We start from the raw sequence: 25785 nt of genomic DNA, 5'->3' as shown, positions 1-25785 counted from the left end.
AAATATCATTGTATACACATATGCATTTTGTATATGTGTCTATGTATGTATGTTGAACTTATTTCACACCGTACGTAGCTATAGAGTATGTACACAATTTCTAAATGTGTGCATGTGCAGTTTAAAGTACTTTACACGTCAACCCAAAGTAACTGCAGGACTACACTTGAAACAATCACTGCCAATTTAGGTAAAGTTACCACCAACATTTTTTGTCAGGCTCAACCCAGAACACAGGTGAGCTGGCAGCCCATTCCCTCCCCTGCCAATGTTTACACAATCACCCTCCACCCACTCAATCACTACTCCACCCACACTGTGGTTTTGCTCCATCTGATCTGGTCCCCGCTCATTGCCAGAATAATATTTGTAATCGAGACATTCCAAGATGTTCACAAATGGTTCTGGGACACATTTACGAATTTCACGTTTAATGTAGCGCATCCTTCAACAACACCAAACAGACACTTTAGAAATCATTTAATCATCGAATGACACTTTTGCAAAGGGAAAGGGAGTCGTCATGCAGATAAGTTGGCAGCAGCGTCTCAGCTCGCAATTCGAGAAAAATAACAGCCCACGAGTACACGCCCTGTGTCCAGCAGCCTTCTGGGCCGCTACCGTCCAGCGCGAGCCATCATCCTCGACTACTGATCGTCCTTTTCGCGGTCTCCGTGTTTGAGGATGTGCGTAAACTCCAGATAGTTGAGCTCCCCGCGCTGGTCAATGGGAGCAGCGGCCAGCAGCTGGTCGACCTGCGCGTCCGAGAAGCGGTCCCCCATGGTGGTCATGAGCTCGCGGAAGTGGTCCTCGTTGATGCGCCCTGCACACCCCGTGAGACCGAGCGGACACAGCGGACACAGTCCACACACTGCAGGCAGGGCTGTCCATGGGTGGGGGTGTTGGGGGTGCGGGGCCTGGGACGAATTGCACCGTGTGGGCCCCCCGACAGAAAGGATTACATCTGACACCGTGATGTCGAAGCACGGGACCCCCCCCCCTCTTCTCTCGAGGGGCCCGGGGCAGTCGCCCAAATTCGTCATACTCTCCGGAGGGCTCTGACTGCAGTCCTCGCATTTTGCAATGCACCTGTGCATTGCTCGGTGAGAATCGATGCCTATCGGTAGGTTAAGGTGAAATGGTAAAACTGACTCGTTTGTCACTAAATGCATTTGTTTTGCCTCCTCACGAATCTATTGTCGATAATGATTTACTCTCAGACACTGGTCAACGAGGCTGTGTAGGAAAGTATTATTTGATTTTGTTCCACCGTAAATTAAAATGTAATAGTTGTTGACGTACAATATATTTAACGGGTGGTAGCTGAGCGGTTCATGCCCCCCCCCCCCTACTCATGTGATCAGAACCCGCGCAGAGTGGGATGGCTGTCATCTAGCAGTGGATCGACAAGCGGACTGTATGCGTACCATGTCCGTTCGGCGCTCGCGAAGCTGCATTGGCCTCCGGTTGTCGAACGAATAGGTGATTAGGACGCACTCATTCCACTCAAATTGCTCGCCACAAATGAAGCACAACACGTTGCTGATCTCGTCAAGGAGCATAAACCATCATCACGCGCACTCCGGTCATCCTCGCAATGGCTTTTGGCTGGCCATCGAACAAAGACGGTCACCGCATCGCGCGCTTTCAGATGCGCTTCTGTGGCCGTCTGGAACGCTCTTCATTCCGATGTAAGGAAGCCACTAGAGCTATGCACTTTTAAATCTTGCTTGACAAACTCATTTCTTTAGAACTGCGTTTTGTGTCAAGTTCGTTGTCCTTCCCCACGCGATCACGGGAAGAGAGACACATGTGCTTTCATGCTTTCCTTTGCCGACGTACGTTGGTGGACCGTGGTTATCAGTTGCAGTGTGCATCAAGCCCGTGTATAATTAGTAATGCAACATGACGATATTTTGGGCTCGGCTGCAGCCGTCTTTGTCGTGCGCGCACGTTGGCGTCATCTCGAGTAACGTGGCCCAACCCACGTTGAGTAACTCAGCTGTCACTGGGAGAGAGACAGAAAAAAGAGAACGCGAAGGTGTTCCTGCGCGCGTGTGAATGTCGAGGATTGGAATGTACCCAGATAAACAGACGACTGTGATGTCGCCGCAGGATGAGGTAGGCAGGCGTGCGTTCGGGCGGCGGGGCGACGCGGTGAGTCACGGAGCCCCGTTCGGGCACCTTTCTCAACTAAAAAAACTAAACTTGGAATAATTTTTTTTAATTTTAACCAGCTAAGGCCCACTAAAGCCATACAGCTCTTTTTCAAAAGCGACCTTCCCACAAATGATAGCTAAACGAAGTGGCTATGCACGTGGAAATGTATAGCAGCCGAATACTCTAAACGCAAGTCGATTCTAAATGTGGAAGGAAAACCCGGAGGACCCGGAGAAAAATCCACGCGAACACGGAGAGAGAGAGAGAGAGGGACACGCAAACTCCAAATATACAGCAGGCGTCATGGGTTGGGATCGAACCCACGACCTCCTGTATACCATGCGAGGTAGTTAACATTTCGCCACCGTGGCACTCGTTCGAGCCAGGCCAAGATCGCCACCCCCACCCACCACACACCCGGTCGTCCGCGTCCCCGTGACGGAGGAGAGTGACGGCCGACACGCGCGAGACCTGCGGCTATGCAGACGACGTTTGCCTTTTCTGTGACAAGTTCCGAGCGCGGAAACTGGGTGGGTAGGTCAGCCTTTTAGAGAAACCCAAGTATACAAAAAAATATATGCACGGGGTATGTAGGTTCTTTGAAATAATACTAATTGACATTTATAAGACGCAAATTCGTACGGAGATTTCAGGGTTTCGTAAATCCACTGCTGGATGAAGGCATTCCCATGTCTTCCCAGTCATGTGGTTGTTTGACCACATGACCTTCCCATGTCATGTGTTGTTTGACCTTCTCATGTCATGTGTTGGTTGACCTTCCCATGTCGATGGGGACAGAATCAGTTCCGATATCACTCATCAGTTCCGATATCACTCAACACTGATGTTAGCCTTGGCTGGGAATTTAACTCGGAAAAACTGTGTTCGTAGCATCGACTGTCCTAACCATGCAACCATTCATCACACCACTTGAGCCCGTAGGTTAAAAACACTTTTGTAAAATATGCACGCGCACACTAAGGTGCTCCATGGGATATGCGTGTGTTTGTGCTTCAGTAAACTACCATCGTAAAATAATCGTGATCGAGGGATTTGTGAAAGTCAAAGCAATTGTAAATCATCTCGGTCAACAGACTCCACTGGATGAGATCATAATCAGGAAGGACTGGAGCAAGTTTAGCACACTCCGTAGCTAGCTATATATGTCACAGTCGGTGTTAGAGTTGCGTATAAAACATCTACACAGGAGTATGGATTAGCAAGAATGCAATCCAAAGAGGTGGCCATGAACCAGTGGTGACAATTCCACATTCCTCTGGCTCGGACCTCCAGACTCAATGAGATTAGAACCAACAGAGGGTCTGGCTCCTGCCATGGGAACGGTGAGTTTTCACTGCAACGTCACGGCCACTCATGTTTAAGCAACGAAACACTGTGAAATTTAATACGGAGAGAATTAACCGAAATTAAATAAATACAAGTTTACTAAAAACAACTATTTCGTGGCAGTGTGTGTGTGCAAGTTAGCGTTTAACAGCAACATCGTGAGGCAGAATCTGAGGCATGTCTTTGGAATGAACTTCACCTGACTTCATTTATATTTTCACAATATAAATTGATCATCGTCATTAAAGGGATTGGTATCTCGTTTCCCTGGGTTATTTATATACTGTATATACCAGAGGTGTGGACTCGAGTCATGTGACTTGGACTCGAGTCAGACTCGAGTCATGAATTTGATGACTTCAGACTCGACTTGGACTTGCATAACAATGACTTTGTCCCACCTCTGAGGTGTGGACTCGAGTCATGTGACTTGGACTCGAGTCAGACTCGAGTCATGAATTTGATGACTTCAGACTCGACTTGGACTTGCATAACAATGACTTTGTCCCACTTCTGAGATGTGGACTCGAGTCATGTGACTTGGACTCGAGTCAGACTCGAGTCATGAATTTGATGACTTCAGACTCGACTTGGACTTGCATAACAATGACTTTGTCCCACCTCTGAGGTGTGGACTCGAGTCATGTGACTTGGACTCGAGTCAGACTCGAGTCATGAATTTGATGACTTCAGACTCGACTTGGACTTGCATAACAATGACTTTGTCCCACCTCTGAGATGTGGACTCGAGTCATGTGACTTGGACTCGAGTCAGACTCGAGTCATGAATTTGATGACTTCAGACTCGACTTGGACTTGCATAACAATGACTTTGTCCCACCTCTGAGATGTGGACTCGAGTCATGTGACTTGGACTCGAGTCAGACTCGAGTCATGAATTTGATGACTTCAGACTCGACTTGGACTTGCATAACAATGACTTTGTCCCACCTCTGAGATGTGGACTCGAGTCATGTGACTTGGAGTCGAGTCAGACTCGAGTCATGAATTTGATGACTTCAGACTCGACTTGGACTTGCATAACAATGACTTTGTCCCACCTCTGAGATGTGGACTCGAGTCATGTGACTTGGACTCGAGTCAGACTCGAGTCATGAATTTGATGACTTCAGACTCGACTTGGACTTGCATAACAATGACTTTGTCCCACCTCTGAGATGTGGACTCGAGTCATGTGACTTGGACTCGAGTCAGACTCGAGTCATGAATTTGATGACTTCAGACTCGACTTGGACTTGCATAACAATGACTTTGTCCCACCTCTGAGATGTGGACTCGAGTCATGTGACTTGGACTCGAGTCAGACTCGAGTCATGAATTTGATGACTTCAGACTCGACTTGGACTTGCATAACAATGACTTTGTCCCACCTCTGAGATGTGGACTCGAGTCATGTGACTTGGACTCGAGTCAGACTCGAGTCATGAATTTGATGACTTCAGACTCGACTTGGACTTGCATAACAATGACTTTGTCCCACCTCTGAGATGTGGACTCGAGTCATGTGACTTGGACTCGAGTCAGACTCGAGTCATGAATTTGATGACTTCAGACTCGACTTGGACTTGCATAACAATGACTTTGTCCCACCTCTGAGATGTGGACTCGAGTCATGTGACTTGGACTCGAGTCAGACTCGAGTCATGAATTTGATGACTTCAGACTCGACTTGGACTTGCATAACAATGACTTTGTCCCACCTCTGAGATGTGGACTCGAGTCATGTGACTTGGACTCGAGTCAGACTCGAGTCATGAATTTGATGACTTCAGACTCGACTTGGACTTGCATAACAATGACTTTGTCCCACCTCTGAGATGTGGACTCGAGTCATGTGACTTGGACTCGAGTCAGACTCGAGTCATGAATTTGATGACTTCAGACTCGACTTGGACTTGCATAACAATGACTTTGTCCCACCTCTGAGATGTGGACTCGAGTCATGTGACTTGGACTCGAGTCAGACTCGAGTCATGAATTTGATGACTTCAGACTCGACTTGGACTTGCATAACAATGACTTTGTCCCACCTCTGAGATGTGGACTCGAGTCATGTGACTTGGACTCGAGTCAGACTCGAGTCATGAATTTGATGACTTCAGACTCGACTTGGACTTGCATAACAATGACTTTGTCCCACCTCTGAGATGTGGACTCGAGTCATGTGACTTGGACTCGAGTCAGACTCGAGTCATGAATTTGATGACTTCAGACTCGACTTGGACTTGCATAACAATGACTTTGTCCCACCTCTGAGATGTGGACTCGAGTCATGTGACTTGGACTCGAGTCAGACTCGAGTCATGAATTTGATGACTTCAGACTCGACTTGGACTTGCATAACAATGACTTTGTCCCACCTCTGAGATGTGGACTCGAGTCATGTGACTTGGACTCGAGTCAGACTCGAGTCATGAATTTGATGACTTCAGACTCGACTTGGACTTGCATAACAATGACTTTGTCCCACCTCTGAGATGTGGACTCGAGTCATGTGACTTGGACTCGAGTCAGACTCGAGTCATGAATTTGATGACTTCAGACTCGACTTGGACTTGCATAACAATGACTTTGTCCCACCTCTGAGATGTGGACTCGAGTCATGTGACTTGGACTCGAGTCAGACTCGAGTCATGAATTTGATGACTTCAGACTCGACTTGGACTTGCATAACAATGACTTTGTCCCACCTCTGGTATATACATATCATTCATTGTAAGCAATGTGGGCGTGAATCAACAATTACCGCCAAGGATTGTGTGCGTTCGTGCCGCTAGAGGCGGTGTCTTTATTGGGTCATTAATCCAAATGGCAACTGACAGTTGCACGCTGATGACGATTGCTTGTGTTGCAATCGAAACGTCGTGATTTATTCTATTTTCTACCTACGTGACTTTACCGAAAAAACCAAAGAGTATGGATTCCTGCAGTCGCGAAAGCTTCAAATCGAAATTGACAGTTGCACAATCAACGTCATCGGCATCATCATCGGGACTTGTTGTTACATGATCCCCTGACTGCATCTAATGGAGCGAATAAAATTGAGTACAGTATTTTGATATTCTTGGTTCTTTCGGTAAAGTCACGTAGAAGGGAAATAATAAAATAATATAATTATAAAACTATATATTTCTATTATTTTATTATTTACCTTCTACGTAAAGTCACGTAGGAAAATAATAGGAATAATATAAATATAAAGGAATATATTTATATTATTTTATTATTTACTTTCTACGTGACTTTACCGAAAGAACCAAAAATATGAATCCCTGCAGTCACAAAAGCTTTAAATCAAAATTTTGTATTTGGATAGTAAATATTTGCACGTGTATTTTGGACTATCGTCTTTTTCATGTTCTACATTGATAAAAAAAAATATGTATATTTGAAAGATGTCATAAATAACCTGCTACATTTCCATGTTAACCTTACAGTCGAATTTATTTCAACACTAAAACCATTACGGTGACGATGATTGCCCGTCCGTCGTATGAACGGTGACACTGGCGAAGATGTGTCCAGTGACTGAGACAGTGGGACAAGGCGAGCCTACAGCAGCACACCAGGTATTCTATCACAAGTGACACCACTCGCTCTGTACGTCTATTGATGGATTACTTCTGGTGGCGTATTGATGTCGCCACAACAAACTTTCCCTCCAACTCACGTGGCCCTTATAAAAAAAACACGGCTCCATTACTGATTACCACATTGGACTAGTGTTGTGTACAGAGCACGTGTATCCCTTTGAATTCCACCTGTCTGGCAATACCACAAGGTGTGTTCAACTTCTTTCCCACCGTACGTAGCCAACCGTTCTAACCAGAGGTGCGTGGTGTCGGGCATACCCTGAATTTAAAGTAAACTAAAAATGTTTTAATTTTACCAGGTAATGCCCGCTTAGTTGTTTGGCTCTATTTCAGAAGCGACCTGGCCACAAATGATAGCTCCACAAAGTGGCTCATCACATGCAAAATATTTTTACAGCCAAATACTCAACACGCACTTTGATTCAAAATGTGGAGGGGAAAACCAGATGACCCGAAGAAAAACCCACTCCACCACGGGGAGAACATCCATACAGGGGCCAGGGTCGGGATCGAACCCACGACCTCCTGCATACGAGGCGAGGTAGTTAACATCTCGCAACCACATCAGCTATGCCACACATTTACACCGATTACACCGACGCTGAGCTGACAAGCGGGGGTTCGAGCGGACGAGCAGTCTATTCCAGCACGGTTGCCCAGAAACCCAAGCAGGCTGCTGCCTGCCTGCAAACCCGGCGAATGTTATAACAAAGGTGTGCAAGCCAGCGAAATCACGTGGCACAGATTTCACAATGTCATTTCATCCGAGGAATCTCAAGGTCCTCCCAGAAGTAATCGTCGCCCCAAAGCTGTTGTAGAAATCTCACCGCCACACAGCATCATTCTGCCAAACTACGCAGCTGTTGTTATAGAGTTGGCACCGGACACCACCAAGTCTCATCACCGGCGCTGTAGCAAGGGGCAAGGGGAGAGCGGGGCAGCTGCCCCTCCAGTTGTGGAAAGGCAACAAGCCTTGGTAGCGAGGTGGGGCCAGGGCGTCGAGAGGGGTGGCGAAGCGGAGGCAGGGAGGTGATGGTGGCCTCGGTCTCGCTACGGCTCTGCTCGCCACTGCCACTGTTTGGCTCGAGGTCTCCTCCTTGCCCGCCAGCGTCTTGGGTGCCACTCCAATCGCTGTCTCGGTGACCTGCCCTCCTCCATCCCGCACATCTGGCTCACTCCTCTTCCCCTGAGTGGCATCTACAACGCTTTGCCACCACATATTTGTAAACATCCAAATGTATTTTTAATCGCATCTGAAAATTCCTTCATATGGAAAGGCAATTTGTCTCATTGCTTGTTTTATTTTACACGCTTTTTATTAACTCACTTTGTCTGTTGTTGTTGTATCCTCAAATATTCGAACTCAATATTTACCCACTTCCCAATGTGGTATGGACTTGGTATACTTATGTCATGCTGATGGCAATACTATATTCTATCATAAAAAAATAAAAACATATATTTTAAAAAACATGTTATGTTTCGGCTTGGCTCTAATTGTCCACGGTAAACTGACGTTGGCTGTAATTGACCACGGTCCCTTACGTTATGGCAAGCTTCGGGGCCACTTCCTGGAGTCGTGGAGTGCTGTCATTGCTAGTACTATACATTTAATTAAAGCGTTTTTTTAAAGTTTTTTTTTAAATATTACTTATTTAAGTCCAGTTCTCTGACTACCACAGTGACAGATGTTGCTCTTGCCTCAAGCAGTTCGCCTATGAACATGAACATTGACTTCTCTGAAGTTTGACCTACCCCATACTTTCATTGACAATGTAACCTACTAAACGTTAGACCAACGCCCTCAGTGGTCACGAATGGTGTAATCTACCCCAGTTCTCCCTTGGGCAGAGGTACCAGGCAAGGTTGCCCTCTTTCGCCATTACCATTCACCCTGACTATTGAGTCGATTTCGAAAAGTATTAGGAAAAAAGTGGATAGTGGGGGTAAGGCGCCCCAACGGCGAGATGTTAACTACCTCGCATGGTATACAGGAGGTCGTGGGCTCGATCCCGACCCTGACCCCTGCTGCTGTATGGTTGTAATTTGCATGTTCTCCGGTTTTCCCTCCACATTTAAAAACACGCGCTTCGAGTATTTGGCTGCTGCGATCAATCTCCACGTGACGACAAGCCACTTCGTTGAACTATCATTCATGGCTAGGTCACTTTTGAAAAACAGCTATATAGCTTAGAGGACCTTACCTGGTAAAATAAAAAGGTAAAAAATGTTGCTAAATAGCTTAGCTTAGCAAAGCTACGTAAAGAGATAGAAGATAATAAAATCGATGTATACGCGGATGAAGTCGTCATTACCCTTACGGGGCCGGTATCTTTCATCGCTGTGTTGTTATCTCTGGTTAAGTAATACGGGGAGGCTTCGGGGTATAAACTAAACGAAGGTAAATCAGAGTTGATGCCCTCGTCCCCCGTCTCCCCAAAGCCACCAAAAAGGCTTCCACCCTTTGGTGGTGTCCAACACAAATGACATTTTTACGAAACAATTTTTATTAATTTTACTAGGTAAGGCTGTACTGAGCTATTTAGATCTTTTTGAGAAGCGACATGGCTATCACAAATGATAGCTCAACAAAGTGGCTCATCATGTGGACATTTATAGCAGCCAAATACTCTTAAACGCGTGGCGTTGATTCCAAACGTGGAGGGGAAAACCGGAGGACCCGTAGAAAAATCCACGCGACCACTGGGAGAGATAGACAATACAGGGTCGGGATCGAGCCCACAACATCCTATATACCAAACACGGTGGCACCAAACACCTGGGGGTCATTATATTTCCATTTCTTACGTCGCCGCTTCCAGAAACAAATGTCCCCTCCACCCTTCATGTCCCCTCCACCCTTTCCACCACACTGCAAGTATGGTCAGACATTCCCCTTCCTTATCATAATCGGGCACATTGACTAAAGATGATGGTCTTGCCAAAGCTCCTATACCATCTACGTATGAATGGTCCCCACCCACATCTGTCTGCCGGCCGAGTCACCCTTGAACAAAAGCTGTATAGCTCAATGGGTAATTTATTGGATAATAAACTTCTGATTCTGATTCAGAAACTTCTGATCCCACAGGCTTTCTTCTTAACGCTCCACTCGCGCATTACCTCGTTTGCATGGAACCACAAAATAGCACGAATTTATTACCATTCCCTTTCCTTATTCAGGAGTGAGGGGGGCGGCATGGCCCTCACCAGTTTCTTGAAATATCACAAAGCAACAATCGCATTGCAGAACGTAAGCCACGGGGTTAACCCGCAAAGGTAAGGGGCTGGAAAGAGATGGGGAGGAGGGCGGCTCTGCGTGGCCCCTGGTCACGTGCTGGGATTGCCTTTGCCTCCCTGTGAGAAATAGGCCGTGGGTCCTGAGGCCGATATGGACGGTCTCCAGCACCCTGGGGATGTGCAGGGATAGGCGAAACTCTTTCCTCCCCCTCCCGTTTGCATCGACAGTCCCTTCTGTGGGGCAACTCATCTCTAAAAATAGAGGGCACAGGGATTAACTGGCAATTGGCTTGGAAATGGTGGGGGGGTGGGGGGGGCTTCTGACTAAGGAAGGGAAGGTATAACCGTTCCAGCCAAATGCAGGCGCACGATGATGTTGCGCAGACATACTTGAGTAGACGTCTTCAGATTAGAGATGCCATTACTAAAGCCCGAACAAGAACTTTGACCACAGCGCTCCGCCCCCCCCCCCCACCCCCACATTCTAGATTGGCTCACGGACAAAAAAAAAACAAAAAATCGAAATTGGCGGAGGTGTATCACCTGATTGACGGTGGCGGAAAACCGGGGCAGACCTCGAAACTAGAAAGTTGTGGAAAAGGCTTCTGGGACGACATTTACCACCCTGGAGATGGACATAAACAACGCAGGCCCAGGTTGCTCCACTTTGAAAATCATTCAGTTTAAGTTCATGCGTGGAACCTACCCGGTCCAATGACAGGAGAGCCAAATTCTCCCCTGATTGTCCGAGGTGCCCGCAAGTCACAGTACAGACACACGCTGACACGCCTTCTGGACGTGCCCAGACATCTCGGAATGTTACCAGGACATAACAGACTATTTTAACCGGATTTGTAGCGCGGTGGTAAGCATCTCAGTTGACTCAACTCTGTGGGGGCTTGACACCGGAGGGGGGGGGGGGGGTAATTCGAGACGTCAACATGCTCCGGTTCAAACATTTTACATAGTTGCAGGAAAGACTATTCTAGCGAATAGGAAAGATCCAGAATCCCCGCTCCCCACCTCGAATTATCCATGCCTTAGCAGGGTTATATAACACGAGCTATCAGCTGAAAGGGTAAGAATGGGAGCACGAGGCAATATGGTCCACGTTCCTATTGAACTCGGCATGAGTGGTCAGGGCAATGGGGGGGTCCGGAGTGCTGGGGGGAGAGGCAGGATCTCGGACGCGGAGACATTCATGCGGGAGCCTAGTGATCGTTGCTCCTCGGGAGGAAACAAGAATAGTAGATCTGGACATCGCATTGATGTCATTTTATTTTGGTTGGTCACATCATTCCACTCCATCCCTCTCTTCCCTTTCGTTCCCTTCCCCGTTAATCTGCTGCTCCCAATCGCTGTCCCCACCGTGGTAGGGTGATGAACCCAAATGTTCTTTAACTGATGTACGTGCGTGAGTTGTAGTTCTTTCGCACCGTGCGCTAATCGGAGGTGCGGAGGAAGAAGGACGGCCGTTTGGAGGAGTTCTATTCTGGTTTCGTTACACGCGCGCGTTATACGCTTATTTTTGGGATTTCTTGTTACCTAATAAAAATATACATATACAACAACAACAAAACACATTGACTTCTCTGTTATTCCAGAGTCGCTAGAGTAGGGCCATCGAAATTGCACGCATGCCAACGCAACACGCCTCTTGACGCCATACCCGTGCCGTCCTCATCGAAGCAGGCGAACGCGTTCCGGATGACATCCTCGGGATCCGTGCCATTGAGCTTCTCCCCGAACATGGTGAGGAACATGGTGAAGTTGATGGGCCCCGACGCCTCGCCCATCATCTCTTCCAGCATCTCCTCCGTCGGGGTCTTTCCTGTCGGGCAAAACGAAGCATCCCGAGTCATCGTCGTCATCAACATCGTCACGATCCATGGGGCGGGCAGCCCGTAGTTGTTCTCTGCATATGTCCTCTCTGCTTTGTGCCTATATGCTCAAGTAGTGCAACATATTTCTAGCACCAATCCCTGATGTCGTTGTCAAGTCATTCTCTGTTCGGTCTTCCTCTCTTTCGGATTCCTTCCAGTCATCTTCACACATAAGCGCAAATAAGAGTTTCAAACTGCTTAACGTGGGTGGACACGTGTTGACAATGGCAGAAGGAACGTTGAGAGTTGAGAGCCGCGATCGTGTGGTTGTGGAGGTAAGTATTCATGAATCGCCTTGCTAACCTCGTACCATAGCAAGCCTACGTGGGTATTACTCAGGCACCACGATTGCAGTGACACTTGTGGGTTGATTCATTCTGTTGAAAAGTGTTATACTAAATGTAATCGGGTTGACTAATTTTTACTGGTGAGCAGAAGCCTTTCAAAAACTATATGATATCCCTAAAGCCCTAGATTCCTAGTATTAACCACAAACGCAAATAAAATAAAAAAAACAATGTCCTTCAAATAATGGGAAATTTGCCGCTGTTAAGCTGAATAATGTCACGTGCATGATCTCAATTCGGTCACTGTTATCTATTCATTGGTACAGCAGCTGCTCGTGATCTCTTGGGATCTGCTTTGCATCAAGCGCATACGGCAGCTGCCGCGTGACGTTCAGAGCATTAGCACAGAGTCTCCACTTTAAACCCTACGATGTGCGTTCTCCACGATGTGCATGCTACACAGCACTGGGAAAATGTGTGAACATCGGTGTGATGCGTTCGTTCCCAATCGTGCCCTCTCTCTGCATTTAATCCGGCCACAACCACACACCCGTCCATCGTGAGAACCCGTTAGACTGACAAAAAAAAGACGTCGCGGTTTTCACAAACTTTAATGAGTAATTCCCTTGGAAATTAAATTACTAAAACTCTTTGTAGCCATTTGCCAAGTCACTCCAGGATGATGGCCTCCCCGCGTCGTGCCAGTCATGGGGGTATTTTGACCATACTTCACCACGCTGATCAGCACTGCTTCGTGAAGTGGATGGGGGCATATTTCCCTTTCCAGTTTACAATTCGTGCGTATGGCAATATGTTCAGGAGATAAATTCCAACGTGGAGTTCTGATAGCCACGACGAGAGGATTTCAGGAGAGAGTTCATGTCGTTTTGATATTATTCTTCCATTTCCCGCACCTCCGATTAGCACGGTCGGCGACGTACGGCGCGAAAAAAGTTCAACATACATACATTACATACGAAGGAGTGCAGACTACTCGCAACTGATGCTAACCGTGGCCGAGAATAACAATCAGGTCACCAGATCGTCGTGCAGCGTGCCAACAACCATTGTCACCTCTTCGTCCCATTCACTCGCGCATCATCGCATCCCGTTGTGTCAAAGTGATGTTTTACAACAGAGAGCCGGCAGTGCAGCAACATCAATAGTTTTTTTTTACTTTAACTTTCAGCCTCCACGTCTACCCTATGCATCTTCACCACCCCGCCTTGACCATTGTGGTGAAGTATGGTCAAACATGAATTAAAACCACTACCCGCGCGGTGCGAGCAAGCCCTCATCCACAGGTTCATTGACGAAGAGACATTTGTTTGCGTTGACATTTTGTTCAGGAAGACTACAACAGAACATCGTGGCATACGACAACACAACGCGGACGTTCAGTTGTTAAGTTAACATTTTTTGTTTTCTTGGTTATTTCGGTAAAGTCACGTAGAAGGGAAATAATAAAATAATAAAAATTAAACATAATAAAATAATCACGAAGTTTCGGCCACAACGCAAGCAGCCGTCCTCAGGTGACATAATACAATTATCACGACCTGAGGACGGCTGAGGACGGCTGCTTGCGTTGTGGCCGAAACGTCGTGAGAATTTTATAATGTTTTATTTTTATTATTTTATTATTTCCCTTCTACGTGACTTTACCGAAATAACCAAGAATATGAATCCCTGCAGTCACAAAAGCTTTAAATCGAAATTTTACATTTTTGTTTTTAAAAGTTCAAACGCCGTGCGCGCGCGCGCGCCGCTTTACCGAGAGAGGCCAGCATGTCCTGGAGGTCCTCTCTGTCGATGAGCCCATCGCGGTTCTGGTCCATGATGTTGAAGGCCTCCTTGAACTCCTGGATCTGCGACTTGTCGAACATGGCGAACACGTTGGAGGTGGCGCGCTGAGGCCGCTTCCTGAACGAGGACTTCCCCTTGGTGCGGCGGCTCGACATCGTCGTCGAACCTTGGATCTCGGCACAGAATTCACCAGATGAGACTCTCTCGGAGGTCGGCAAAAGTTCTCTACGGGCTCGCCGGGATCCCTCACCCCTGGCCTCCTGACAGCGAGCAGCCTCTCTTGGGAGGAAGGAAGGAAAGAGGAGGATCCTGCACCGAGCTCTGATTGTCTAGAACCCCCCCCGGCTCAAGATGCGCCGCTGGATATAAGCGGACAAATGTCCTTGCGCTATGCGGGGGTGGGGGTGGCTGGGTGGTGGTGGTGGTCGCATTGAGAGCAGAGTTATAATTAGCGACGCCGGGCTGTTGTTGCCACTCAGGGCACGCGTGGCTTCAGATGGAACAGACCACCCCCCCAGTAGACGATAGCACAATAATTCGTTTTCAAGGATGAAAACGATAGCGGAACGCGCGTGGTTTATTTTTGTTAACGGTGTTCCACAGGTGCTTATGGTAGGATGGGGATGGGTTCGTTGTATTTGTGTGTGTTTTTGGTGATGTGTTTACCTTTTTGTACTTTGCACTCCTATCGTTTTTTTTGTATTGTTTGTTGTTGTGACGTTCTTACACGCCCCTGCTGGACATCTGTGAAAATGAGTTTCATAGCTCATCGGATTCCTCCAGTATGAATACGTATTTTGATTCCGATTCTGAATGTGTTTGAAACGTGTTTTTCATGTTTTATACACGCACCGCATTTGGCGATTTGCCGGTGATTCCAAGAGGCACTGGAAAGTAACGGGGACTTTGTGGTGTGTGTGTGTATATGTATACACATCTTTGTGCGTGTGTGTGTGTCATTGCACGGTAATATTTTAGCGCCTAGGGAATAGCCGACAACAGCAAGGCTTGGTCAAGTCGATAGCGGGAGCCTGCGTCAGCTCGGCTATTCATACGCATCGTGTCACGAACCTCGAAGCCGATGATATCCTTGACGAGGCTAGCTTTAATAATACCACATGATATTATTCTTCATGGTTTTAGTTCCCTCCACATTTAGAATCAACGTCACGCGTTTAGATTATTCGGCTACTGCTCTCCATTCCCACGTGACTAGAAGGCAACTTCGTTGAGGTATCATTTGTGATAGCCACGTCGCTTCTGAAAAAGAGCTACATAGATCAGTGGGGGCATTACCTGGTGAAAAAAAATATACAGACTTATAGTTTACTGAACTTCACAGTCACAGCTCTCGTAGAACGGATATCGGCTCGGATCGATATCGAGACATTCACCTGAGATACACCTGGGCGTGCACCTGCCTATGCCCACTTGATGTCGCCAACCCGCTTACGATTCACCATCATCTTTAATTTGAATATATATTTTTCCAAGTGATTTTTTTGTTTGTTGTTGTTACGTTCTTACCCGCCTCGACTGGACATCTGTGAAAAATGATCTTTAGAGCTTATCGGATTCCTCCTGCAGTATAAATACATATTCTTATTCTGATCAACTGTGGTCTATCCGCCGTTGAATGAAGGCCGTTCCTACGATGTAATACAAAGACCCCCGTGTAGCCATAGCAAACTGTTGGGGCAATTGCTGTAAGCAAAGGCACACGGGGGACGGATGTCCAACACCACGCCGCGGCCGCCTTTGTCTCCCCGAGTGGCGATGTTTACACACCGCCCCAGGTACTCAATGCCAAGTCAACCTAGGGGAGGCCCAGGACCAGGTTAATATATCAGAATATGATCATCCGTACACAATAGCAGCTGCACACGTGTGCCCATCGCGAGTCGCGTGTCTCCGCCTACGGCAGCTGCACGGCAGCAGCAGCAGCAGCGCCTCCGGCTATCTTTAGCCCTCGAGCCATCGGGGGCCAAGCGTGGCTTCGTCGGGACCACACACGGTGACCACAACCCAACAACGATTTTCCTGAAGCGTGGTATCTGTAAAGACGAAGGCAAATATCCCCCTATAGCCGTGACAGACTGTTGGGGCAGACGCTTAGGGGCCGTCCATAAATGACGGCACACACCTAGGGGGTGGGGGGGTGGTCAGACATTTGTGACGATGTTTGACGAGGGGGGAGGGGGTTTGAGAAATGTGACGTCACCTCAAAATGCGCAACTTTAAATAAATATAGACAACACGTTCTACTTAATTAAATATACTTTTTAATAAATGTTTTCTCATACAGCATCAGAGTGCAGCGGCACAATAAATACGCACTACAATGACAATAGTTTAAAGCGATTTGAAGCATGTTTTATTTTTTTAGGGTGGGGGGGGGGCAGAGCTTTGTGACGTCATATTTGAGGGGGGGGGGGGTCTGACTTTTTGTGACGCCGTGTGACGAAGGGGGGGGGTCAAAAATCGTCCAAAATTGCGTGACGTCATTTATGGACGGCCCCAAAGAGTAAAGAATTGACGCGCGTGCCCCAAGCTTATGAATAGTCTTTAAACTGATAATCGACACGTCAGTCATCACATACCATTTGAGTGAGTACGTGAGACGAGGCGGCGTGGTGTATAATTAAGAATGGCTTCTTGACGTAGCAGCCCGTGATGATCTCTGCCCGCACTGGCGAGAGAGAAACTCCATCCACCACCCACCACCCACCACCCCGCGGGCCCAGCACGCCCTCTGCTCCCAGACCACCACGCGTGACCACTCTGCGTGACTCCCTTGAGCCCAACACTGAGGGCTAATTAATTGCACTGTGTGTATGTATGTTGAACTTCGTTCGCACCGTACGTAGTCAATCGGAGGTACAGTAAAAGGACAGCAAACACACGCGAAAATATTATTAATTACGTAATTAATTTACCACGTCACATTTCCGATCCGTATCTCAAGTGCTTATTTTGTCACTGAATATTATCTGGCTCGCTGGTAAATTAGAAAACAATAATCCATAAAACTAAGCCATTAAAAAAAATATTAGATATTTTATTTTACCAGGTAAGGCCCATTGAGCGATAAATTATAGATATTTTTTAGAATCGACCTGCCCACAAATTATAACTCAAGGAAGTGGCTTATCATTGAGACATATATAGAAGCCAAATACTCTAAACCCATTTTTCGAAATGTGGAAGAAAATACCGAAGGACCCGGAGAAAAAATCACGCGACCACGGGGAGAGAGACACGCAAACTTCAACTATACAGGCGTCGTGGTCGGCATCCTACCCACGACCTCATGTATACTTGGCGAGGTAGCTAACATCTCGCCACCGTGACGCCCCTGCAATAGTCGGCAACGTGGCCATAGCGAGGTGAATGTGGGTGTGGTGGTGTGCCGCTTGCCCGGGCAATCTCCGCAAAAATGAAGCTATGTGCATCTCCACGTAAAGATAATCATACATTCATTTTAGTGGGCAGGTTAATCGGCTTCGTGGACATGTTAGATTGTGGTGGACTTGGCTGTCTCTAGTGGCTAGAGAACCCAGGTGAACCAATTACATGCGAGATTTAGAATGATGAAATAGAAACAGGCTTTGGATCGGCTTGCAGACCTTCGGCATGCGATGCCAACGATGCCTTCTTGGCATCCGATGGTTCGACTTCGTCAGAAATGTCACCGTTGCATCAGCGACTGGGGATTGAAAGCTCAGTTCGAGAGAGGAGGAGACGGCTGTCGCCCGGTCTCGACGCGCAAACCTCCAGCGGCAAAACTGCGCCCCCCGTCTGGCGGATGACGTTCGAAGCGAGGACTGAGACCGCCCTCAAAGTAATTGCGCCGCCCGTCCGTGAGCCGTGGATCAAACAAATCACTCGAGACGCCGGTTTACGACAGCCAAGAGGGCTTGATGCGAACGCTGTCGGAAGAGATCACGCATTTGACGCAACGCTCCTTCGCTGTTGTGCGGTCATGAACGAACGAATGTGAACACGTTCGAAAAGGGTCCCAGAGAATACGCGATTTTAAAGTCGAAAAGAATGTCTACCCACGCACGATTCGATGCGCGGCACGGCGAGCGTAAGGATGCAAAGTTTACATCCCGATCGGGACACGACCATCAGAGTGACGTTCGACTCTCGCGTCGGCCCTGCACGCATCCATGTAGACTGTCGAGCGGTGTTAGTAAGGCGCGTGTTGTATAATGTGCATCAGTGTGTGTGTGTGAGTAAGCCACGTGTGTCATGCTGTGTATCAGTGTGTGTGTGTAAGGCGCGTGCGTCATGCTGTGTATCATTGTGTGTGTGTAAGGCAAGTGTTGTGTGCTGTGTATCAGTGTGTGTGTGTTAGTAAGCCACGTGTTTCATGCCGTGTATCAGTGTGTGTGTGTTAGTAAGGCACGTGTTGTATAATGTGCATCAGTGTGTGTGTGTGAGAGTAAGCCACGTGTGTCATGCTGTGTATCAGTGTGTTTGTGTTAGTAAGGAACGTGTTTCATGCTGTGTATCAGTATGTGTGTGTGAGGCACGTGTTGTATGCTGTGTATCAGTGTTTTTGGAGCGGCGTGGTGGCGAGATGTTAACTACCTCGCCTGGTATACAGCAGTTCGTGGGTTTCCGACCCAGAGGCCCGTATAATTGGAGTTTGCGTGTCTCTCTCCTTGTGGTCGCGTGGATTTTTCTCTGGGTCCTCCAGTTTTCCCCCACACATTTAGAATCAACATGCGTTTAGAGTAATTTGGTTTCTATAAATGTCTCAATGATAAGCCACTTTGTTGAGCTATCATTTGTAGCTGGTCGATTCTGAAAATATCTATACTTCATAGATCAGTGGGCTTTACCTGGTAAAATACTAATAGTCTTGTGTTAGTTTAACACTCAGGCTTTCGCGACCAATATCATCCATAATACAGTTTTTTGGGTTAGATTGTGTAAATATATAAATGTGTCGTTAAACCCGCCATCACTTGACACAGCCAATAAGTAAGGTTTGTTAGGTAAACAGAACATGCCAATTCGTTGTTAGTACAGCACACCGGTGTGTTGAAGAGCAAATCAACAATATTTACAATCTGAGTATGACGTTCCTCTATTTAAGGAACAAAATAGGAGGATTTATCCACAAATCTGGCTAGTTGTAATTACTGGCGAAACGTCGTACTCAGATTGTAAATGTTGTGGCTTTGCTCTCCAACACACCGGTGTGCTGTACTAGTAACGAATTGGCCACGTTCTGTTTACGTGACAACCCTTACTAATTGGCTGTGTCGGGTGGTGGCGGGTTTAACGACACATTTATATATTTACGCGATATGAACACCAAAAAAACCTGCATGATGAGTGTTGTGTTAGTAAGACACGTGTCCCGTGCGTATCAGTGCATTTTGCCACCACGACGTAGCGCTGGTGTTCTCCGCGCACGCACAATCGAAATTTATCCTGCACGGTATCCGTGCCGCAGGGTGGGCGGTTCAAGAACCACTGCTGCAGAGCAATCGTCAGTGTGACTTGCCATGCTCACGCCGCCGCGTGTACGGGCGGAGCACGGTGCTTGCAGTTGAAGTGATGATGCTGCCACTGCTGTGCGGTTTTGGAGAGCAGCCAAAGAAGATTTCAAAGAGGGCCCATTGGTGCTATTGCCTGGGGAGAGCGGGCGTCGCGTGAAGCAGGCGCGCTGAAACCCCACCACCTGCCGTCTCGACTGCCTCACAATCTTTATTTAGACTCTGATGAATCCGATGAGCTATGAAGCTCTTTGTCATAGGTGTCTTTGGCACAGGTACCAGTCGATGCTGCATTCTGCCTGCGTCAAGAGCCATCTCAAGGAGACCTCCCCGCAGAGACATCTCATTGAGGCGTAGATGTATCGGCATTTATTAAAAGATTAACCTGTGGTGTTATATGCCCCTTCATGGGATACTACTGTGACTAATTTACGGCATCTTATCAGTCAGCTGCTCAATGATGGCCTCCCCACCTCACCATACTTCACCACGCTTATCTATGCGGGTTGGTGCTTATTTGCCACCGATGTTAACCGTACCCTGGAATCTAACTCAGGTCATACGCACCTCCGATTAGGACGGTTTGCAAAGTATGGAGCGAAAGGATTTCAACATACACACAACACACACACACACATCACGTTCTGGGCTCAGTGCACAAACCACTGCGTGGTCACTCGAAGCGAATGGAAATTAACCAACTACAAAAAACATGTGCCATGGCACAGGGGTTGGCGCGCTCCGCTCCGAATCCGATCGTCTGATTCCCGGTCACAGGCTAACATCAGTGGTGAGTGACATCCGAGGCAGCACTGAGCTTCCCCACTTCACCGTAAACCCGGCGGGTCGGCAACCAAAATAACAAGTGGAGCCATTTTTGTTCAAATTCGGTGCAAGAACCAAAAAAAACCGCACTAGCTCAAGAGCCGCAATGCACTGTGGGTGAATACGAGACGGTTTTTAATGAACAACGTCACAAAGCAGGTCCTTAAAGAGTCGCATGCGGCTTCTGGAGCCGCGGGTTGTCGACCCCTGCCCGAACCCTCACCTCCACAAACCAAAAATACGTGGGGGGGCGAGGTGTTAATCCAGCAGTGGGTTGACAGAGCTGTGAATTATGAATGACGTTTCACAACAGAGACGACTGCAATGCGTCGCGGTTAGGCTTTAGCGCGTGGGGCGTGGGCGTGCATTCAGGATCTGAGTCTTTATTTCGATATTCTTAGGTTTTTCGGTAAAGTCACGTAGGTAAAAATGTAAAATTAATAAAAGAAAAAATAATAAATAATAACGACGTTTCGGAGGCAACACAAGCTTCCGTCTTCAGCAATCGTGCTGTGACGGTTCCACCTGAAGACGGAAGCTTGTGTAAGCTTATCGTGATTTTTATTTTATTTTTATTTTACTTTAATTAATTTTAAGTTTTTTACCTACGTGACTTTACCGTAAAAAACCTAAGAATATGAATCCTTGCAGTCACGAAAGCTTCAAATCTTTATTTCGACTTCAGGAGGAGGAATCCGATGAGCTGTAAAGTTCTTTCTTCAGAGATGTCCAGTAGGGGGCACGTGGTCCGAAAGTTGCAACAACAAACGATACAAAACTGATAGGAGTGCAAAGTATATGAAAGGTAAGCAAGTCACGAAAAATGTATTTTTTTAAATTTATAAAGTATATACGGTAAGCACAAATTGCAAAAATATATAAAGTTCCTGCCGATTTTTCAATGTGAATGCAAGATTGGGAAAGGCAGCAAAACAACAACAGTCCCAGACCACAGAAAGACAACACCACATAGTCCCTCAATAAACTTGCACATTAACATTCAACTATCGATACACGGTTAAGGATCAAACTTTGGCAAATGTGGCTGTATCAGAACTAATATTCTGATTCATAATACCAGTGCCTACCTTATTACAGACAAATTCAGAACTAATTGGTCACCCCGTGCCCTTATCAATCTCAACGTTCATCCTGCAAAGTCCCATCACAAGGAATAAACACAAACAAATGGGCGAAAAAAAAGTGTTTTGCCCGTATTGAAACGGCTGTATGCCGTGTGGACCTGAAAACTGTACAATAATACGGGTGAACCGTATAAGTTGACAACTATGGAATATTTTTGAAGGAAGATTGACGCTGTGAAGGGAGGAGACAAGGTTCGTTCCAAAACGTTGGTGCTGCAAACGGCAAAGGCTTTGAGTCGCCTATTCCAATTCTCGGTCTTGGGATAGTTGAAAGGCAATTTATTGGACGTCTTAGCACGTGTTCTAGTCAGTACCGCCAATATTTCTATGATAGCGCTACAAAAATGCACCAGAGGTGACACAGCAGGCAAGGGAGTGCCTCGCATTAAACAAACCGAGGTCCTGCCAAGTACATTTTTAAGTCGTGTTTAATCGGCACTGTGTGTGTAGATATAAACAATTATTATTAACTACACTACTCATGCGAATGTGCCTCCCAGTGACATTTCAGGGTATAGAGTGGTATCCGATCGCACCTGTGGTTTTTCGCCAGGTGTTCTGGTTTCCTGCCACCTGTATATTAAACACTCACGCACAGAGTTAGCCAGACCATAGAACTTGAACAAATAACTGGCGGCGCCATTTCTGGATGAATTCCTGCTTGTCTGTATTTTTACGTGCCCCTGACTCATTCTCGCTGTCTGAGAGTGAACGAAAACTGTGCACGTTGCACATTAAATGATGATTCGTACGAATACTAATAATTCCCGGCTGTTGGGGTGAGCTTCACACGCGCAGTGCGGCGTGCGCTGTAGTAACGTTGACTGCAATAGCGCGTGGCGCGTTTTCAGGCCTCTTTGCTATGTTGACATTAAACGAATTCAACTTCTTTTTTATTTTACCAGATAAGGCCCCATTGAGCCTCGTCGCTCGTGTTCGGAAGCGACCTGGTATCACAAATGATAGCTAGACGAAGTGGCTTATCGTGTGGAAATGCATTGAAGGCAAATACTCTAAACGCGTGTTTCTAAATGTGGAGGGGAAAACCGGAGGACCCGGAGAAAAATCCACGCGACCACAGGGAGAACATGCAAATGTTAAATATACGAGCTTCAACGTCGAGATCGAACCCACCACCTCCTGTATACCAGGCGAGGTAGGTAACATCTCCTCGCCACCGCGGCACATCTGAAGCTTTCCCATGAATCAGCGTGACACATCAACCTGACTTGGCAAGGGTTAGGGCTGGTGGTTGATGCATTAATGAGAAATTTGTTTAAAACTCACAACGCGAATTTCACTGCTTGATTTTGAAACCGCACGTGTGTATGTAATCAAACGACAAAGACACATATCCCCCGTGTAGCCTTACCAGAGTTGTTGGGGCAAGTGCTGTTAGCGAGCACCTATGAAGGCCGACACGTCACACGACAAGATGTTGAATTTCTTTCGCACCGTCTATAGCCAGCCGTGTTAATCGGGTTGTGCGGGCGGGGGAGATGGGTGGCCAAAACCACGTCGGGCAGCCTTTGATGTTTACACACCGCACCAGGTACTCATTTGTGGCTGAGTCGACCTACACATGTGTATACACTGTACAGTATATACACATGTATTTTATACTGTACACACGTGTTCCCCAGCCGGACAAGTGTACAGTATGTGACACTAAGCCACGTGTGAACGTGTTGCTGCTGGCCACGCGTCGCGTTCCATGTGTTGACTGGTCGATGACGCTTTAGGAGTTCCATTATGAGCGCGTTTTATAATCGGAAAATACCGACACGAGTTTGGGTCCGGATTGTCACGCACTGCGAATGTAAACGTCGGATGGTGGCGTGTTGATTATTAAAAAAAAGAAAACACTCAACACATTTTCGTCAATAAAATTGCCTTCAAAAGACAAATTGTCCCAAAACGGTGCCTTTCACAGTTTATGCTTTTTTATTTTTAAATCAGCGTTAATGATAAATGTGTTGAGTTTATTTTGTTATTCGTGCTTGTGTACCATTATCTATGGACTATCGCCAATTTTTTTTTTCACAATGTTATTCCAATACAAATCTGTGACGTTTAAATAATAGACTTAAATTTTGCAAGTGTTATCAAATTGCATGTCCTCTTCAGAAAGAAAGAGCACAAATCAGAATGACACCTGGTTCAGAATCTCCCCAAAAATTGGTCTGCGCCACGGTGTGCGAGATGTTAACTACCTCGCCTGGTATGCAGGAGGTCGTGGGTTCGATTCCGATCCTGACCGCCTGTATATTTGGAGTTTGCGTCTCTCTCTCTCCCCGTGGACGCGTGGATTTTTTTCCGGGTACTCTGGTTTTCCCCTTCACGTTTAGAATCAACATGCGGTTAGAGTATTTGGCTGCTATATATTTCCACGTGATAAGCCATTTCATTGAGCGATCACTTGTGGTCAGGTTGCTTCTGAAAAAGAGCTACACAGCTTCGTGGGCATGACCTTGTAAAATAAAAAATAAAAATGTAGTTCATGGTTTAGTCTTTACACTTCCACAACACAACACTCCCCCTTTCCCCAGTCTATGTATACATGTCAGCGAGATTTATGTTCAATAGAGTTCTTCTTCATACCTCAACAAGCGTTTGTGTACAAGCAGCGATCAACTTTGAAACAAGCAATCATTCGTCAATTACTGTCACTCATCCTCCCAGACCCAACCCGAAATTATTTGGCCCCCTCTATTTCATTTCGGAACTTTCAAGGGAAGCAGCAACGAATCTTACGAAACGTAACGCCTACAAAACCGCCAAACCAGACGGACGGCATCGTTACAATAATCCCAATAAGAGATGCCAATGCTATTGCATCCCAGATAGACGATTTGTTTACATAGCCAATATGTTTCCAACTCAGTAGCTCCGATTAGCACAGTTGGCTACGTACGGGGTGAAAGAAGTTCATCATACATACCCACTGATTGGAAATTGGCACATACAATTCCCGGCCCCCTTCTCAAATCTCCTTTATATCGTGTCTAAAACATAAAAAATTGTTTCAGAAACAGTTCATCAACTCACTAAATTCGTGCGGAATTTTAACAGAATATCGATCTGGATTTCGACCAAGCATAGCACCATCACTGCTTTTCTGACAGACAACATACGTAGTGGACACCTTAACAGTAGCATCCATCTGCTCAGCAGGCTTTATAGACTTGGCCAAGGCATACGGTCACCGCTAAATTATGTAAACTGAGGCACAATTTACGAGTGTATGGGCATTTTACCGATCGAATAAATATGGGCATTTTACCGAGATGTGACGTGTCAAGGGGACGATTGCAGGATATATGAAGTTATATTGAGGGCACTGGGACTCGTGAGATGAATTGCCAGTGAAGAGCCCTGCGGGACTGATGCCTCTGTAGTTGACAGGTATGGTCGATGATGATCGGTGACGGACTGGGACAAAACAATCGGCCGAAGCATTTGTAACCACACAGGGCCCAAAATTGGGGCTAAGGAATTTTTTTACGTGTTGTGCGATGGCAAACTGTGTAGTAGTACTCGCAGCTAGATTTGCGATGTGACGTACTGGCGTGATTTTGTTGTGCCATCTCATTGGACAATTTGGGCTGGGTCCAAAAAACAAATGGGTGGCAGGTGAGGAAAGAATATTTGGTTGCTGCCAAATATGGGGACTTAATGCCACCAGAGAGCGTAAATAAGCAATGAAGTGTATACATTAGAAGTATTAAAATATTTTTAAAACATTTTTTTACTCTGATCACATTTAAAAATTTACCACACAGACCAACCGGCCTGCCGGCCCTCGGAATAGATCGACCCACCGGGCATTTGCTCTACAGACTGTCCCAGGGATGCCTCTATGGTGGACGGGTATGGTTGATGATGATGATAGCGTGCGACTCTGCGAGCTCCGTTGTATTTACGTTCGAGAGGTCAAATGTAGTAATACATTCATGGTGATGAAT

At 46.7% G+C, this 25785-nt stretch overlaps 1 protein-coding gene across 1 annotated transcript; it reads right to left on the bottom strand.

Moving 5' to 3' along the window:
* Window positions 1-410: 410 nt before the first annotated feature.
* On the bottom strand, window positions 411-14694 carry LOC133349207 (myosin regulatory light chain 12A-like). Its single transcript, XM_061562491.1, has 3 exons — window positions 14306-14694; window positions 12031-12192; window positions 411-823 (listed from the first exon to the last, which is right to left on the bottom strand). The coding sequence occupies exons 1-3, from the start codon at window positions 14490-14492 to the stop codon at window positions 648-650; spliced, it is 525 nt and encodes a 174-aa protein (XP_061418475.1). The 5' UTR covers window positions 14493-14694; the 3' UTR covers window positions 411-647.
* Between the last annotated feature and the right edge of the window lie 11091 nt (window positions 14695-25785).

The sequence above is a fragment of the Lethenteron reissneri genome, chromosome 29, assembly GCF_015708825.2.
Source record: "Lethenteron reissneri isolate LAM-NWPU_2019-01 chromosome 29, ASM1570882v1, whole genome shotgun sequence".
Classification (NCBI taxonomy): Eukaryota; Metazoa; Chordata; class Hyperoartia; order Petromyzontiformes; family Petromyzontidae; genus Lethenteron; species Lethenteron reissneri.
Note: the sequence above shows the minus strand (reverse complement) of the source record. Positions and strands in the feature narration are given on the sequence as shown.